At 36.1% G+C, this 19,502-nt stretch overlaps 2 protein-coding genes across 2 annotated transcripts in view; one reads left to right on the top strand and one right to left on the bottom strand.

The window, feature by feature from the left end:
- Positions 1-19,502, bottom strand: part of LOC128682174 (uncharacterized protein) — a 189,243-nt gene that overhangs the window by 143,739 nt on the left and 26,002 nt on the right. The window lies entirely within an intron of this gene.
- LOC128682175 (uncharacterized) lies at positions 3,898-11,053 on the top strand. The gene is made up of 7 exons (XM_053766756.2): positions 3,898-4,347; positions 5,648-6,126; positions 6,617-6,730; positions 7,115-7,285; positions 7,724-7,865; positions 8,818-8,978; positions 9,341-11,053. Exons 2-7 carry the CDS (start codon positions 5,676-5,678, stop codon positions 9,466-9,468), a joined length of 1,167 nt encoding a protein of 388 aa, XP_053622731.1. The 5' UTR covers positions 3,898-4,347; positions 5,648-5,675; the 3' UTR covers positions 9,469-11,053.

Here is a 19,502-nt window from a genome sequence, read left to right as displayed (position 1 = left end):
CGTGGGAAATTAAAGCGGGTGAAGCAGCGAGCAAAAGCTAGTAGAATATATATCCATACATTATTATAGCTTTCGCTGTAAACATGCCTAATTGTTAAGACGCCTGTAATGTCAATAGCTCAAACTAAAAATTACCGACCAACTTTTCGGTAGTAAGTACTATTATCCTTACCAGAAGTGACATTTATTCAGAAAATAGCTTGTGCACGCGGCTTCGTCCGGATTTATCTCGTGTCAAACTTATTATTGACAACATCTCGGGTTCTAAGCAACGTATCGCGATGAAACCTATACCAGATTTTAAGTTAGACCATGCGCTATACAACTGTGAAAACAGCATCAAATTCCATCCAGTCGTTCAGGAGTAGGTACGAATTGAAGAAAACTATAGTGCTTTCTACTAAAACTCTTTATGTACTTTGGCATAATCTGTACAAATATTTATTTAAATTTCGCTAAGAGATAAAATAAATAAATAAACATTCTAGGTGGCGCTAGTGTGCGAGGTGTAATGGCATTAAGAATACATAAAACCAAGCCCCATTGCTCCGTTACGGTCCGTCACGTTGACAAAAAAAAAATACATAAAGACGATTAGATGAAGTTTCTAAGTACATCAACACACCTCAGTCTCAAAACCTACAGAAAACAACGAAGCACAACGGAGCTGCAACGTGCTGCGTCGTCGCAACGGAGGACGACTAATACAGCACTCCGTATGAAACATGTCCATATTATACAGGTTTACTGGTATCAAACGCAAAACCTCCTAAAGACTACTTGGGTACATCGAAACAAGCAACTTTTATTTTACGACTTTTCGTGATTCGTAGTTTTTTTTTTTTCATATACAAAAAATACAATCTAATTTTCGATTCTACACATGTTAACTGTATGTAATAGCCGAGCGACACGAGACAGTGCAGTAGCGTTATGTAGCGGAATCGAACATTGAGTTAACGTTTTATAGAAGCGACGTTAAAACTAACAAAAAAAATTATTCATTACGTTTAAACAAAAGTCGTAGAACAAAAAAAGTTAGTCTTTATGTACCTCATGCGCCTTTGGAAGGTTATGCGTTAGATACCAGTGACCCTGTATATATATAATACTTCACTATTACAATCACCCGTAAAAATTAGCCCAGACAATTTATTAACATTTTTTGTTAATTAATTTGTAACGAATCGTGTTGGCTGAAATTAAACATTTGTAACCCCCGACGCAAAGAGAGGGGTGTTATAAGTTTGACTGCTAAATATGTCTGTCTGTGTACGTGGCACCGTAGCTCATCAACGGGTGAACCGATTTGGATGCGGTTTTTTTTTGCGATAGCTAATTTTTATAGTAGTATATATATTGTATTATATAGTAGCGGTAGTTCTTATATAATTAAATGTGACATTATATATCGTGTTTGATTATTTAAATACCTACTTAAATTTTATTTTTTACCCTGTCGAATAATATCTCTATACTTGATGCAAACAACACAAACAGAACACGTTTTTTGTGCAATGGTTTAAAAAAGCATCAGTGAGGACTGACTGTAGTACTACTGTCGCCATCTATGCAACGTATGGGAAAGCTTTAAGTGAAAATTCGAGGAAAACACAATGACGTATGAATGAAAAGCTACTTTCCACACTGAATAAATGTTACGAGGTGTTCGTAATAGATGGCGCTGTGCAAAACGCGCGCAAAATATTGATGTCAACTTTAATTAACTTTATTTTTATTATGTTCATTTTTCTTCTATTTAGGGGACAAAGTGTATAAAATTGTAGTCATTACTTTTTGTAAAAAGAAAAACTATTTAGTCTGAAAACAAAATGCATTAAGTACTATAACTTATGCATATTTATTATGAAAATTAAATGTCAATTTGAGCATTACATTTTAAAGTTATCGTTGTATTATAATGTAGGTACTTTTAGTACATTAGGAACCTTTTTGACTCCTAAATCGTTACGTCATAACTCATCATTGCGTACACAAATCTCCAAATTACTTTGGGGCTAACTCAGTTTATGTGATTTATCCATATATGTATATCTGTTTATTTATAAATGATCTAACATTTGTAAACACGTAATACGTCGTCACAATAGGTAGTTACATATGTTCTTTCTTCTGCCAGCTCAAAAAAATCAGGTCATTACTAGCGCCACCTAACACTAAAATAAAAAAAACTGTGTTACGCGTCCGAGGCCGCACAGAATTTAAAATATTATAGCAAGTAGATGTGGCCTCTTAACGGCTACACAAGTGTGTTTGTACTCGTAAGATATCATATCATGACACACTTATTGTACAGTCAAAATCAAATCATTTATTCAGAAATTAGGCCTTCACAGGCACTTTTTCACGTCATATTCTAAATTAAATTATATTTACCAAAGCTACTAGCATTTCGGAACGACCACTGCCGAGAAGAAATGCCGAAAGAAACTCATTCAAACAGTGTTGGTCCCTATCGTGCCAGAAGGGCTTACCATTTTTTAAATATAAATTTATGTATCATTTTTTATGAGTAGATAGATAGATAGATAGATAAAAACTTTATTTGTAGCCACAGTACACACACATACATCAATGTTAATACAAAAAAGATAACTGACACAATAAACGGGTAAACAACAATCACACATAAGAAATGTGTATGTGTGCTGCAGCAATACAAAAAGGTCATGGCTCAACGATGATGTTGCTCCTCGGGGAGCAACGCGTTGATTTTCAGCCATAGCCACAGTAAGTGGAGAGCAAACAAGAAGAATAATCAATCAGTAAATCAATAAAGTTACTTACATAGAACATTACATGGAAACAGGAAACAGACGCAACAATAAAATGGAGAATTTTGTTGATCTGTCTATATCAAGCAATATTTCTGGAGATGTTGTTAAAAACTGGTATGCTTACCAACTTATTCAGCGGCAGTGACCGCTACCGGCGACGGCGCGTTGGATTATTAATCGAGTAATATAACAATGTAAGTACACAGTCTGCGGACTACCTGCACACCAAAAGTGAAGCCTCATTGCTCAGTTGTGCTCCATTGCGACGACGCAACACATATTGTCGTTGCGTTGTGCTCCGTTGTTATCTATAGGTTATGATACCGACGTGCAAAGGATTCCTTTGAAGGAATCACTTCTTTATTTTTATTTTGTCACAAACAGTCATTATAAGAAATATTTTGCAATAAAAATAACATGTAGATATAGACAAAACAATGCCGAAAACTTAACAGAAAATCATAATAAGTAGAGCGTGTTGACAACATAGGTACTATTTAGTTGTATATGAAACAAGAACAGATATTATATAAGAAGATGTAACAGATTCACGCAATTACAATACATTACATAATTAGTTTAATACATAAAATACATACAAACTTGTTTATTTTTTTATAATTTTTATTAATTTTACTCAGGTGATGACAGTGCTTTAAATAAATTACTTTTTATAGTCTGCAGCGATTGTGAGAACATATCGATATCTGGAAAGTCCTTATTTAAAAGGTTTAAACTGCAGTAGAAAAAAATCATTTGAGTATAGTTCTTGAGAAAGCGAGGTGGAACAAATATGTTAAGATGACGAGAGGTACGAACTGGTAGTAGAACCTCACTAATGAAATTAATCCTGGATAAGAGAGTAGGAGAATCTACGAGTTCTTTCCTATCGTCTCTTAGATACTGCATTATCAAGGCGTTTCACAGGTCTACCAAAGAATAATTAAAAATTTACGTCAATACATTTGAGACATCGCATTGTCTTGTCACCACAGAAATAAAAACTGTGCACTTCTATTTGCCGAACTATTACATACTCTGTTCAGATAATTTATTCTTTGTAAGCAGGTCTTTTGTTTTTGAAAACACAATAGCGATTAGTGCTTTTTTGGTCGTGTTTCGTTGCGTTTAGTTGTTAAGCAACTAGTATTAGGCAGAGTTTAGTATTTAGATCAAGTTTGCCAACTTTTATCCGTATTTTTTTCAAGTATAATCTGAAAATCAGACTTGTAATTAATTTTGATTTTTGTCATTTTTAAACTTATATATTTCCTTGAGCGAACTTTACAAAAACATATCGTGATAAAATCAAATTGTTTTTTGTGATAGTGTTTGGGATAAATTATAATTGTACAGAGATATATTATCACGTCTTTATACCTGGCGGGGTAGACAGAGCCGAGAATCTCGAAACTCGAACGCCACGCTTCACTACAAAATACATAATATTCTTGTGCAATAATATATTTTTTGAAATCATTTCCATAATATTAGCAAATTATTATTTCGATTAATTGATTAATCATTTCTATAAATGTTCGTTAATTGTGTAAGTATATACTTAAGTTTATTTAATTTAAATATGTAAAATATTATGTTTTGTTTTAATCTCTCTCTCTCTCTCTTTCTCTCTATCTCACGTGTTCCCGGTGCTTTCGGAGCTGTGACGCCCCGAAGCTCGTAAAAAAAACATTAAATTTTGAAGATTTGGCTCACTGCCTGACGTCAATCATTTTTGGGGAAGTTTATTTGTAGTATGTTTGTTTTAGTGTCATTAATTTATTTTTTCACGTGTCGTTCATTGAAAATTATATTAAATATATTAACAAGTGACAAAGATATAAGCTGATTGATAAAAATAATATTAACGGTTATTTTTATCATTATTTTGACTACTAGTCCCGCCCCGAGTTCGCTCGGGAAAAAACATATTCAATTTTACAACTAAACTCTTCAGGAATCACACCTATTTAAAAAGCCGCCTCAAAATCCATTGCATAATTTTAAAGATCTAAGCATACATATGAAACAGCGGAAAGCGACTTTCTTTTATAGTAAGTAATGATAGAGATAAAACCTAAAGGAAGTTCTGGGCGTTATTTCAACTAACCGTTTTATTCAACTGTTTTCTATGCTCAACGGTCCAACTGGTTTAGTCATAACTGCAAAAGTAGTTGAAATGCCCAACTGGTTTGCTTCCAACGTAGCCGCGCGCGAGCGAACTGTAGTGTGAAAGAAAAAACTGTAAATTTTTCTAACTTATTATTGTTCTCAACTGTTTTGCCTACATGCAATGCGTTTAGCCAAAAACGGTACGAATCAGATGACAAAATAAAGCCACGTTGTTATATCCAACCAGTTGGCAACGCCAACTGGTTGTTCTACTAGTAACTTCTAGTAATTAGTTGTTCGTTGAAACAAAAAAACAGTTGAGTTTCGTTGGCTCGAAAAACGTCAACGACCCGCCACTACCTAAAGTTACGCCAGCGAGCCCTGGAGCGCAGCATATTAGGTGTTAAATTCATTGATCGAGTGTGAAACTAAAGTGGAACTGGGCGGGTCACGTTTGCCGTATGTAGCCTGAAAGATGGGTCCACATCCTGACAACCTGGATTCTAACTGACGGGTACAGACAGCGAGTTGCCTAGGATTAGATCGGATTAGGAGGTCGGATGAGCTTAGGGCATTAAACAGACATTGGATGGAGAAGACCATAGAAAGGGACACGTGGAAAGAGAAAGGGGAGGCTTTTGCCCAGCTGTGAGACATATTATAGACATTTTAAAAAATATATAGTGATAGTATTATAAAATGTGTGTGAACTATTAGTATTTTTAACTACGTTTTAGATAAAAATCAACAAAAAAACAAACACAAATGGAACGACTGTTAATACTAATTTGCATCCAAGTAGTATACAGCAGTCACAGCACACAATCCGAAGCCCGAAAAGATGTTATCATAACTTACGCAGGCCACGTCGATGCTGTCAACCATCCAACAACTAACACACCAACAACTACAACAACACAAACAATAACAACTGAAAAAACAACAACAACTGAACCCGTAGCAACAACAACAGAAGAAGAATATCTAACAGATGTAATAACAGAAACTGCAACGGAAACAACGGAAATTATACCGACAGTCGAAGAAGCAACTTTTCAATTTCCAGTTGATGAGGAAGAAGTGATTTTTGTGCCTAATAACAAAGAACCACATAGAATAGAGGATGTTGAAAATGAATTTTACAATAAACATATAAATATTGGTGATTTAGTGAGCAAAACCGCTGTCGCCGATGTTATAAAGAAAACAACAACTGGTAAGAATTTTTAAATTAATAATCTGAGTCCCTTTGACTTCAATCTAGCCTGACTGAAAGCAAAGACAAGAGTGTTACACGCAAGCTCAATAAATTCTTGCCTTGAAATTGTAGGATATGGGAAATATCGACGTGGGGAGAAAATTTTGCAGTTGCCAGTAGGATAGAATTTGAAACGCTGGTGGTGTAATGGTTAAACCTGTGGATCGATAGGACCCAGCTTTAAATCCTACTCGTGCCACATGAGTTTGTATACCAACTTGACTCATGTATAGTAGTTTTCATCGACCACTTGCATCCATCTTGATGAAGGAAAACAACGTGAGGAAACCTGCACACTCTTGTGGTAAAAAGATTTGAGCTGAAAAAGACAATTAGACGAATAAGGTAGTACAATAGGGTCTTAGTTAAGAGTCAACAGCTCCTGGTGGTCACGACCCTCAGCCATGATATGATGAATATTAATTCTAGATAAAGTTTCATTTTATAGAACCGGTCCACGAAGATATTCTCTTCATATCCGGGAAGAATGCAGAACCACTAGAAGAGAAGAAGTCCGCAACGGGGAGAGTGAGTGAAATGCATGTTGACACGAGAAGAGAAGGTTAGTGTTAATTCAAAAATAAATAAATAGCATTGTTGCAAACACCATATCACAAAAAAGTAATAATGAAAATAAATAATAAATTCCTAAACTATTATAAATGCAAAAGTTAGTGTGTCTTTCATGCAAAATCTACCAGACGGATCGTTATGAAATTTAATACACGGGTACAATATAACCCGAAATAACGCGTAGGGTACTTTTTATACCGAAATTCCCACGGGAGCGAAGCTCATTCCTCTTAATAAGATTCACATGAAAGAAATTAAAACGAGATCAACGATGATCGACCGATGAACGACCGTAGACATATATTAGTAGAAGAAAAATACATAATATAAGCCATTCCGACATGAAGGAGAATAAAGACATTTAAATTTGAAGGCAACGAGAAACCGAAGAATAAGAAGTTGGACTGCACAAACCTGATCTGCACGAACAAACTGGACTCCGTGTGTGGGGGCAAGAAGGAAAATCACGAGTGGAGATACCGGCTGTTCCTGAACGAGTGCTTCTTCAGGAAAGTAAATTGTAACTTCAATCATGAAGAAAATCGTGAGTAATATCCTAAATTTTATGAAGGTAAGCCAAAAGATCGTTTTTGAACGAGATAAAGTCCAGAACGCCTGGCGCAAAACATACAAACACGTGACGCGTTACTAACGGCCAAATTCCGTCTCTTTTTACCATATCGTGTAAAAGAAAGTAGAAAATCCGTCGCTACGCTGATACGTCTTGCGCAAAGCGATAAATTAGATAGGGAATCAATGTCTGGCCATGTCGTTGACGTGGCCTGGCAGAAAGAGCGAACACAAAAAGTTCGCTTGAAGGTGTCAAAAAGGATATTCGTTCCAATTGCCAGACAACTAAGCTGTAAACCATATAAAGAGAAGGAGAAAAAGTAGAAAAGCTTACTCCAAAGCTTAATGGTGTAAGAAGTAACCAAATTAACTCAGATGAGAGACTATTTAACAATTTCTAACAATGTTTCAGGATACAAGCAAGTATTGAAGGAACGTTGTCATAATGTCGGAGCCCATCTCCTCATGAGACCTAGATTGGTGCCACACCTACCTTCACCATCTCCACCCACGGAGAACCTGAACTTGAAACGCAGGAGTTTTTCTTCCAGAAGGTGATTTAATATTAATCTATCGTCCCTTTGAAGAATATGGACTAAATCAAAAATTAACGTGTGTGTATGTGATTATTGATAATCTACATTCACCACAACAACTTCACACAGCAAACAGTCCAGTCTGGTTTCGACAGCGAGGTCGTAACATCTGCTATCTATACTATTATTATAAAGAGGTAAGCGTTTGTGAGTTTGTGTTTGTATGTTTGAGGCGGGTAATCTCCGAAACTACCGAACCGATTTGAAAAATTCTTTCACCATTAGAAAGGTACATTATCCAAGATTGCTATAGGCTATATTTTATCTCAAAATCCCAACGGGAGCGGAGCCCCGGGCAACATCTAGTAGGTATTAAATAAAAAACGGTTCGTATCATAATCTTAACCTATTAATATGAAAACTCTTGCGTTACTGAGTGACTGACTGACAGACAATGCACAGCCGAAACTACTGGGCTTAAAAAGCTGAAATTTGGACAGTGTAGGGGAGCACTAAGAAGGGATTCCTGAAATTCCCACGGGAATCGGATGTTTGCTCACATATGCAGTTGTGGGCAAATCTAATGATTATTGTAGCGGGAGATTAGGTTTTGCTCGACCGCCACAATGGGAAGATCTTCCCGCCAGGCCAGGTGTTGCGCCTAGGGAACCGCACGCGACAGACGGTGTCGTGTCAGAGGTTGTATTTATGCTTCCAATTGAAAACGCACTGTCTGCGCGGTCTAGGCTTGTTAGCTGCTAGTAACGAGTCGACCGTAGTGCCATCTGTCCGTAAAGTCGTGGAGCACTTGTGTGTCTTGTTATTCGTTGCGCTTGGTCGGCTTTTTACATCTGCGCCGTTGTGCATGTGGCGTGGTAGATGTCGCCACAATATAATAAATCGCTTATCGTGTCATGTCCCAACTGTCCCTGTAGACTTCGTAGTCACATGCTTGTTTCTTGTTTTCCAGAGCCACAAACCTGGACATTCATGGTCGTTTCTGCTCCCACCCATGCCCCAGCTCGTGTCCAGACGATTATGACCCAGAGTGCGCCGTTTCCAAAAGAGGCGAGATGAAAGTGTTCGTCAACCATTGCAAACTGGATCTGAACTCTTGCTTCTATGGAGAATGTAAGTTGACACTTCTTCTACTTCTTCTTCTTGTGTTACGGCTCCATCGTTCGCAAAAACGGCGATATTGCCAACGTTATGGTTGAGAACAACACGTGTCAATTCATACGTAAATGAGTTTTTTTTTTTTTTACAAAATTTGGACTATTTCAAAAACGACTTAATCGAGATTGATGCCCCCCACAAACTCATCACAAAATTCTATTAACACACTACATACCATTATAATTTCATCAAAATCAGACCAACGGTTCGAAAGTTATCGCGTTACTAACACACATACATAAATACATATAAAAATGTACAGTCGACTTGTGGCACAAATATCAAAATTAAGATATTTTTGTGTGATTTATTTTCAGTTTGGCATCTGCGCCCCCTGTCGGAGTGCGTGGGCGGCAAGAAGGCAGACATGCGACAGAACAGGGCGTTCATAGCTTGGATGCAGAAGGCTGGAATGATAAACAATAAGGGGAAACTCATGTTGTAATGTCCACAGATATTATAACATTATATTGTAATATTATAACATTATAATGACGACCTCAGTGGCGCAGTGGTAAAGTGCTTGCCTCTGAACCGGGTTCGATCCCCGGTCGGGTCATGATGGAGAATGATCTTTTTCAGATTGACCTGGGTCTTGGATGTTTATCTATATATGTATATGTTATAAAATATAGTATCGTTGAGTTAGTATCCCATAACACAAGTCTCGAACTTACTTTGGGGCTAGCTCAATCTGTGTGATTTGTCATAAAAAAAAATAAATAATAATAAAGCCGGTAACACACCATAGCTGAACTCAGACAGACGACGCGAAATAAACATTGCTTAGTTTGTATGATAGTTTTAATTTCCAGCAATGAAAATGCTTCATTGTATGCCGAACCCAAGTCCGGCGAACTGTTTCCCGAATGGTATAATCGTCATAACACTGTAACGCCACGCATTATGACCTCTTTAGTCATATCGCGTGCGCGCTGGCATGATTTTTATTTCTTTCATTCTAAATTCAAAATTTTAAATTATTGTTCCACTTGATATTTTGAAATCACATTTTGACTCTTTCATTACCATAACGATATCGGCACGTACCACAGTACGGTGTAAATAAAATATTTATTAAATTATAAAATACGGTGTATATTAAATATATATATATATATACATATATACAGACCCTTAAAGGGTCTGTATTTTATTTATTAATTATATTATTATATAACTGTCTGCCTTTGCCTATTCCTACTCCAACCCTACCTGAGATTACCCTACCACCTAACAACACTTTCAAAATCAAGGCCGATTAACATTATGATTAGTTAAATCAGGTTTGCACTAGTCAACTTTGAAGCTAACTTTAATCATAATCATTAATTATTATATATTTTGTAACCATTATTTTGTAAACTTCATTTCTCTTTTTCGGATTTTGTTGTCTGTCAGCTGTAAAGACTATAAATGTCCCTAGTTGTCTGGTTTGAAATCCACAGTATGGTGTTATATTCGAAGGCCTGGATCCTGGTCCCTATGTTGCCGTAGAGTCGTCTCCTGTTTCTTCTCAGCTATTAAGCATCCAAGCCCAGTGTCCGCTTTCCTACTTTTGCGTCGTCACTTCGTACGGTCACCGGCATCCCTAGTTGTCAGACCATTGTCACGCATATCGTCCTTGACGACATCAAGCCAGGACTTCTTGGATGTGCCCCTTCTGCCAGGACCGCGGTAGCATTCCCAATGGATTTGAGCTGATTGATGTCACGTTAAATGCACAAGTTACCGGAAATATTACTGACATTATTACAGACAGTGTATATATGTGTATATATGATCTATATTTGTTAATTGACGTCCTTGGAGAAAAGGCTGCGGTGAAGTTTGTTGCGCCGCTTCTTCTTCACCTGCGCTTTGGAAGCCGGCAGTAGACTTGATTTAAGTAATTTTTGACGTCAATATGATGTATATCGTCCTAAATTGAAATTTGAATTAATTTATATTGTAATGAAAAAGTTTATTTTGTGTTTTAATTTATTATTAGTTTTGGAATTTATTAAATTATTTGATTGTTATATTTTTTATTGATCTTTATTTTTAAATATTCCTGAATTAAACGTATGGAATGCTTACAGATTCATGTCATGTCTGTCTGTCCGTTTGCCTAAGCGCGGAGACTTTTGTTACAGATATACCTACAACGGACATAACAAATCTAACACTATTATTATAAAGAGGTAAGTGTTTGTAAGTATGTATATTTGAGGCGGGTTATCTCCGAAATTACCAAACCGATTTCAAAAATTCTTTTACTATTAAAAAGGTACATTATCCAAGATTAGGTAGTTATAGGCTATATTTTTATCTCAAAATTCCCACGGGAGCGAAGCCCCGGGCAACATCTAGTATAACAATTTAATCGTGAAAATCAGTTTGGACAGTCTCGTGTTGCTTGGCTATTAGGTACATAGAGTTAAAATGTGTAGAATCGAAAAAATGAGATTGTATTTCTTTTATATGAAAAAAAATTTACTAAATTTCTAAATACTAAAACTCTTATAAAAAGCATTACTAAAACCAACATGAAACATAAACTCAAATATTTTTTCTGAACAACATGTAGATGTAATGCAAAATACCGGTTTTGCGCCGGCGCCGGTCTTTATGCGACCTACGCTACGGCTTCCAACGGTGTTATAAAAGTAATGTTTACTTCACATTAGCTAAATAATGGGGTGTAAATGTTTGCATGATCAATTTGTAATCTCGAAATGTGCCTATTTTATTATTGTACTCGTATATTGTGCTTGATAACTTCGATTGTATGCAGATTGTAGTACATGCATACAAACCTTCGTGGTTTAAGGAAAACATTATTATAATGTACTTATTGTAAAAGTTTTGAATTAAAGAAATTAAAAAAAAATGGTTGCCTGTAAAGTCGGTTTTACGGGCGAAGATTTTACGTGACAACGTCTTTTTACGCGCGCGGCAGACCGATCATAGTTGAGTGGGAGAGAGACGCAAGGCATTCGGCGGGCCTCTCTCTCGTTCGGTGACTCATCGTAACGTTACCGGGCGTTACACTTTTTCATAAGTGACTCCCAGCCACAACCTAATTTAAGACGTTGTCACGTCAAAAACGTAAAGTCGTAGAATAAAAGTTGCTTGTTTCGATGTACCCTAGTAGACTATAGGAGGTTTTGCGTTTGATACCAATAACCCTGTATAAAGTATTTTGCGAGGAAAGTACATTATAAAACACATAGCTATTGAATCGATACATTTTTAAATAATACTTATATATTTTAATGAAACGTCAAGGCTGGTAAATATTTAATAAATAAATATATTAGGACGAATCACACAGATTGAGCTAGCCCCAAAGTAGGTTCGAGACTTGTGTTATGGGATACTAACTCAACGATACTATATTTTATAACAAATACATATATAGATAAACAGCCAAGACCTGGGCCAATCAGTAAAAAGATCATTTTCCACCATGACCCGAGCGGGAATCGAACCCGGGACCTCTCGGTTCAGTGGCTAGAACCTTACCACTGCGCCACCGAGGTCGACAATGTTGAAACAAGTGAACATTTCGCTTTGGTATATTGGGAATCAGGTATTTTGATAATTAATCTAATTTTAAGAATCTGATATTACGCGAACGAAGGCTTAACAAAAGATTTGTGTGACATCTTAAAAATCCGATAGATATTTAATCAATATTTTTCCCGCGCAAATGTAACATCGAATCAACCACTGGTACTTATGTAAATATTGGTTTTAGCCCCCGGTTCACCCAGGAGAAAACCCCAACAAAGGGGGTTGAAATTAACCCGCTAATTGCGATTTAACACATTCAAATTGATGTGCTATTGGGGAGTTCAAATTGGGATTTTACCGCCTATATGCCGTCTGAAAATCTAGTCACTATTTAAGTGTCAAAATTGTATACGATATATGTATTCAAATTAATTCAATACAAGTACTTATTCAGTTCTTCAGTAATTTCCATTTAACGTCTTATGCTAATTACACACCGTCGCCGATCTCGGACACACGCCGACGTGAATGCGTGAACATTGCTTAGTTAATATGAGTGCTTTTATTTACCGCAATGAAAAACCAGCAATGTATACCGAATCCGCCACAGAATGGAGCTGGCATTAAAAGTATTCATGTCTGTATTAAATCAAATCAAATCATTTATTCAGAAATTAGGCCTTCACAGGCACTTTTTCACGTCATATTCTAAATTAAATGATGTTTACCAAAGCTACAAACTACTAGCATTTCGGAACGACCACTGCTGAGAAGAAATGCCGAAAGAAACTCATTCAAACAGTGTTGGTCCCTATTATGCCAGAAGGGCTTACCATTATTTAAATATAAATTTATGTATGTTAAATTTATGTATTAGAGTAAGTATCATTCAGTATTTATTTGGACGTGTTCAATAATGTGTGATTTTATTTTTGTCATATGTTTGAAAGTATTGTCATTGCCACAATATTTTTTTTTCATAGGTGTATCTAATAATATAAGGGCCTTCGAATATAGTCATTAAAATAAAAATTCGCGTCACAATGGCGCACTGTGATTGGTTAGCTGCGTCTCACTGCGAATCGAATCGAAAATCGAAATCGTGAGATGTGAATAGCTACGTCGCACTACATTACATACGTATTGTCATTAACACAATATTCTTTTCACAGGTATATCCAATAATATAAGGGCCTTCGAATAGTAATTAAAATAAAAAATTGTCATACCCTTTAACGCTCCAGCAATATTCCAATAAAGAAACTTACAACGTACTGTAAAAACATGAAACTCCTTGTTAGGTCAGTTGTGTAAAGAGTCATTTTTCATTTTCCTCCTTACTTAGGAAGTTATTTATAGTACCTATACCTCGATGTCCAGACGATTTGGCTTCCGACCTAGGTTAAAAGCTAGGCTGTAGCAATCTAGACAGGCTTTTAGCGGCTAGACTGAAACGTTTCAGTTGGTTACGACTAGGTATAGGTTAGGAACGAAATTGCAAATGATTTATAGACTTACTAGCTGCGCCCCAGGGCTCGCTCCCGTGGGAATTTCCGGATAACAAGTACCCTATGTGTTAGTCCAGAGTATATTCTATCCGTGTACCAAATTTCGTAACAATCGGTCCAGTAGATTTTGCGTAAAAGTATAACAAACTTTCGCATTTACAATATTAGTAGTACTAGCTGTTGCCAGCGACTCCACTCGCGGTACAAAGTGCCTTATGTCACCCTCCAGCTCTTCAACTAAGTATTTATCTTCACACCAAATATCACATCAGTGGGTGAAGTGCGGGTTAGTCACCATCGAATCGATTCGGAGTGAGACGCAGCGAGCCGTGTGATTGTCATTGCGTCACAATGGCGTTATGTTATTGGTTCGCTGTGTCTCACTTCGAATCGATTCGATGGTGAGAAGTGGAATGCTAACCCGCACTAACCCCTCAGTTAAATGCTCCGCTTTGACGTCAACACACAAACTTTGTATGGGCATTTTAATCGGACAATTTTACTGAAAATTTGATAAAATTTGCAAAGATTTATTTTGTTTCCACTGTCCCATTTATCTGTAATCAATCGAATCTTGCAAGTTACATTCCGCTTCTCCTACAGAGTTGAAATTTTCCACGTCGCGTCGCTTTTGTTTCCATTACAATATATTTATCGCTACGAGAAACCAGCAATGTTGGTATACCAAATGCGCCAAATTTCAGCGAACTGTTTCGCGATAATGTAATTTCACGAATAGCGTTTGAACGCTACGTGTAGCGCTTCATTAGTGTTCCAATTTTTTTTTTCAGAATATATTTTTTTAATTAATCATTTATAAAATTAACATTGTACCAATAGTTAGTATTTTACTTATTAAAAAAATAGGATAATTAAATTGATTACTGTGTATGATACAATTTAATAAACACTAATGACAGCCCGCGGCGTAGTCAAAACGCTCGTAAATTCACCCATACCCGGCATAATACGCTAATAATTCTGACGATCGTAAAATTTCATGAGTAATCTAATATTAACTTGGACCCTAACAACAAAGCAACGTATGAAACACACGTTTAACTTTCAAAACTGCTGAATATGCATATAGCATATGTGATATTAATACCCCATACGCACGGGCGTTAAAATGGCTGCCATCATTGGCGCGTTTTTGTGGCTTTCAATATAAATTCGATATTCACCTTACCGTCCGTTACTCAACACTCAAATCCATCGATACTAATGTTATAATGCGAATGTCTATCTATCTTTAACGCTTGAATTTGAAATAGAGATATAGGTACATAATATATATATTATATAAAATGATCTTTTTCTGATGTAACCTATAGGTTACATAATGTGGACGGAACTGCGGCCAAGATCTCCGAAACGTATAATTTATTATGTTTTTGCACATGTGAAGCCGATACTAGTGTGCAATAAAGTTATTTCAAACAAACAAAACACCAATTTAGGTTGGAGTTGTCCTGTTTTGGGGCGGGAACCACAAGCCACTAATTAGTATGTTTAAGTCCTTATTTATATCATTGTGTCCATATAGATCTACGAAACTGTCCAGAATGTAACCTTCACACGCGTAAATGTGTGATCGAAAGCGTATTTTTATACTTAGTGCAGTTAATTTTCTTCCCGCCTTTTTTATCTCAAATCTTCTGTATTTCCAAAGAGTTTTATGTATAGCTACAGCGTGCGCTGCTGTGTTTGTTAAGGTCCCTATCCATTAGACCTAAATAATAGTATAAAAGTAATAGCACATAGTTATTACTTTATCCTGAATTTCCTACATAATAATATCTACATAAATTATTTTAATGGAACTTAACACAAATCTTTTTTTTAATGTCGCTGACGTTTAAACGACCTCCTAGTAGCCGTGGTCGCAGCCAGACTGAAAGTATTTGCGGTAATATAATATGTAGTTATGTGTTCAAAGCGCGAAAGATTAAAAAACACTACCTAATATTAGTATTAATTAAATCCATACTGTGAGCGTGACGAAGTGACGTTCACTCTCACAATCGAAGCGAGACGCAGCAAACCAATCGCATTGCGGTGTGATTGACGTTGCGTCAAAATGGCGGCGCACTGTGATTCGATTCACAATCGAATCAAATCGAAGTAAGACGCAGCTAACCAATCAAAGTGCGCCATTGTGACGCAACGTCAACCACACCGCATTGTGATTGGTTCGCTTCGGTTCGATAGTGTGAAGTGAAAGCCGTACTTCACCCTCAAATATTGATGTTGTCCTCTTAACACACTCGGTAAAGCCCCAGTGGACAGAGACCTTTATAATTAGTATTCGTTTGAGATTTCGCGGGCCGCCGACTTTCAATTGTTGGACAAATTCCTGTTATTTTTAATTAAGATCTAATTGTAGGGCTGTGCCAAGATTATTTTTATTTAACTGCCGAATCCAAGGCTGATGATAGGCGGCCGAATCGATTAAGAAATCTATATTATTTTGGCTATAACAATTACCAGCTCCGATTTATTTTGTTTATAACACTATTACGTTGAGCAGTAGTTCGTACGTAATAATAAAAAACAATAATTTCTTTATTTTTGCGACCTCCGTGGCCTAATGGTCATCACGCCGGACCGCTACACTGGAGGTCCCGGGTTCAATCCCCGGTCAGCGCAACATGGAAAATAATCTTTAATTAGATTGACCTGGGTCTTGGATGTGTATCTATGTATATATATATTATATATCTGTATATATAAAACTCTTCCGATACTGATAACTGACAGACTGACAGTAGCTTCTATGTACAGAACGCCAATTTACAGTTTTATTATATGTATAGGTTATGAAAATTTTAATGTTTAAAACATAAAATATTATTTTAATGATATAAAGGACATTAAAATGTTCCAAAACACGCAACCCTGTTAGCAAGTTTTTAATTAAATATCTAAATTCATGTTACATCCAAAGATAAGGAGTCTCGCGCTCTCGCGGATGTAGCGCGACCCACTGCCGTTGATCCTTGATATATTTTCATCCGTTCTATGTATGTTGCCGATACGAAGATATTGACTATATATTTCCCTGGCCGTTTTTCGGCTATGGTGACTGTTCACCACTATTTCGGCATTGTATAAGGCTTCGTTGATATACCTTAAAATGGCTGAAGTATCCTTTTTAGCCCTAAATATTCTAGAGCAGTGCGGACATGTGAAGACGCCCTCAATGTATGAAACCTTGCCAGTCATTTAGGCAGGACATATTTATTTAAGTGATTAAATGTACGCGCAAATACAAAATCACTCTCTCGTCCTTTATCCCTTTTATCCAATGGAACGAAGAACCGCTACGATTGGTTGAGAACAGGATGCAGTGTCCAGCCGACAATAACTTCAGTCTCTTATTGCCGCCTATGGCCTAACACGTTGCCTTGCTCCTTGCCAACTCCGCCGACACCTTTTGCTTATCAGCCGTGGGTCGCCTTTGTTACCAAGATAGAACTTCTTGCACTAACGGGGAGTAATCGCATAAACTTAAACTTGTGGACTGAAAGTCCACAAATCCCCTCATTGTCGTTTCATATGTTCAATAATGCATCAACATTAATAAATAAATAAATAGATATATAATAAATAAATAAATAGATATATATATAAGACCTATATTTGTTACTTGACGTCCTTGGAGAAAAGGCTGCGGTGAAGTTTGTTGCGCCGCTTCTTCTTCACCTGCGCTTTGGAAGCCGGCAGTAGACTTAGTTTAAGTAATTTTTGATGTCAATAAATGATGTATATCATCCTAAATTGAATAAAGAATGAAAATTTTGAATTTGAATTTTATTAGGACAAATCACACAGATTGAGCTAGCCCCAAAGTAAGTTCGAGACTTGTGTTTGAAGATATTATATATGATGAAGACGCAGAAAAGCTATTTCAATTGTTTATATTTGTTGTTAAGTTTGTAATTTTTTATTTTTCTCAGAGAGGGGAATACTGTTGCGACCCTGGACGTGATGTGTTGAAGGAAATAAAATAATCTATGCGCCTATTTTCATGTAACATTGTGTCAGCACATCACGTCCAAGAGAAACGTGTGACTGAAGGGTCGATCCAACAACGTCATAACTATTAATAGTATATAAGCTAGAGTTAAGCAAAATAAAGATGTCATTTATTTACCGGTCTCACTGGACTGGACTCTTATCAGTTACCCAGAACAACCGAGATTGTGGACCCAACACGTTCTAGTACTAATAAATATCAATACGAAGATATAATCAAAATCTGTAATTAAAAGAAATAAATTTGTAATAAGTTAGGTGTAATTTTGTTTCCATTATTTGTTGTTATCAACCGAAAATTTTTTCAGCAAATCATAAGAAATCTTCTTCTTGTTGTGCTTCTCCTTGAAAAAGGAAGGTTTAATTGCAATACACGTGTAATAATGATTAGGTACATAAAAACACTATCCTACATAATTGTGTGCAAATATAATTTTAATTTAATTTTAACAGGAAGACTAACAGCTACATTTATATAAACAATTAGACATAAAACTAGATAGCAAAGGAGCCAATTAAAGGTCCTCACCAAAAAAAATCTAAATAAGTTAAAAAAAAGTTGAACACTAGAACACACAACTATTATATATATATATATATATATATATATATATATATATATATATATATATATATATGACATAATTTATATACAGTGCAAAAACAGTATAAACTGTATTGTAATATATTTTGTTGAAAATGAAACAGTTGTAGGAGAATACTATACCCATTGGGTCAAAACAATTATACTCTATATGATTTGTGTATTTTGTGCCACACTCGCCCATGTTCCGTGACCCATTCGCGGTAGATCCATTGGAAGTTACTGATGTCACTGCAACATATGCTGAATGACGACCTCGGTGGCGCAGTGGTAAGGTTCTAGCCACTGAACCGAGAGGTCCCGGTTTCGATCCCCGGTCGGGTCATGATGGAAAATGATCTTTTTCTGATTGGCCCGGGTCTTGGATGTTTATCTATATATGTATTTGTTATAAAATATAGTATCGTTGAGTTAGTATTCCATAACAAGTCTTGAACTTACTTTGGGGCTAGCTCAATCTGTGTGATTTGTCCTAATATATATATATATATATATATATATATATATATATATATATATATATATATATATAATAATGAATGAACCCACAACGTGACAACTGTGCTTACACACTTTGTACGATGTGATTTTTATTTACATGTTATCATTATTTTGTGTTGTGGTGTTTAATTGTTGGCAATAAATTCATTCATTCAATAATGCACATAAGTATGTACTGATAGTATATGTAGTAGATAGAAGCAATGATAATACTTAGCGAGGCAGAATAGAGAGGAGTATGAATATATATACTTAAGAAAATGATCAAAACTATTTAATCCTCCATATCAGCGACAGCGCGTAAGACTATGAACAAATTGTGCACTCGCT

This window comes from Plodia interpunctella, chromosome 29 (assembly GCF_027563975.2).
Source record: "Plodia interpunctella isolate USDA-ARS_2022_Savannah chromosome 29, ilPloInte3.2, whole genome shotgun sequence".
Classification (NCBI taxonomy): domain Eukaryota; kingdom Metazoa; phylum Arthropoda; class Insecta; order Lepidoptera; family Pyralidae; genus Plodia; species Plodia interpunctella.
The sequence above is the reverse complement of the archived record's forward strand: the minus strand, read 5'-3'. Positions and strand labels throughout refer to the sequence as shown.

Coding starts and splice junctions, on each gene's coding strand:
- LOC128682175 (XM_053766756.2), top strand. CDS start 5,676: ATGGAACGACTGTTAATACTAATTTGCATCCAAGTAGTATACAGCAGT. Junction 6,127..6,616: donor TATAAAGAAAACAACAACTG/GTAAGAATTTTT, acceptor TTCATTTTATAG/AACCGGTCCACGAAGATATT. Junction 6,731..7,114: donor TGTTGACACGAGAAGAGAAG/GTTAGTGTTAAT, acceptor TTAAATTTGAAG/GCAACGAGAAACCGAAGAAT.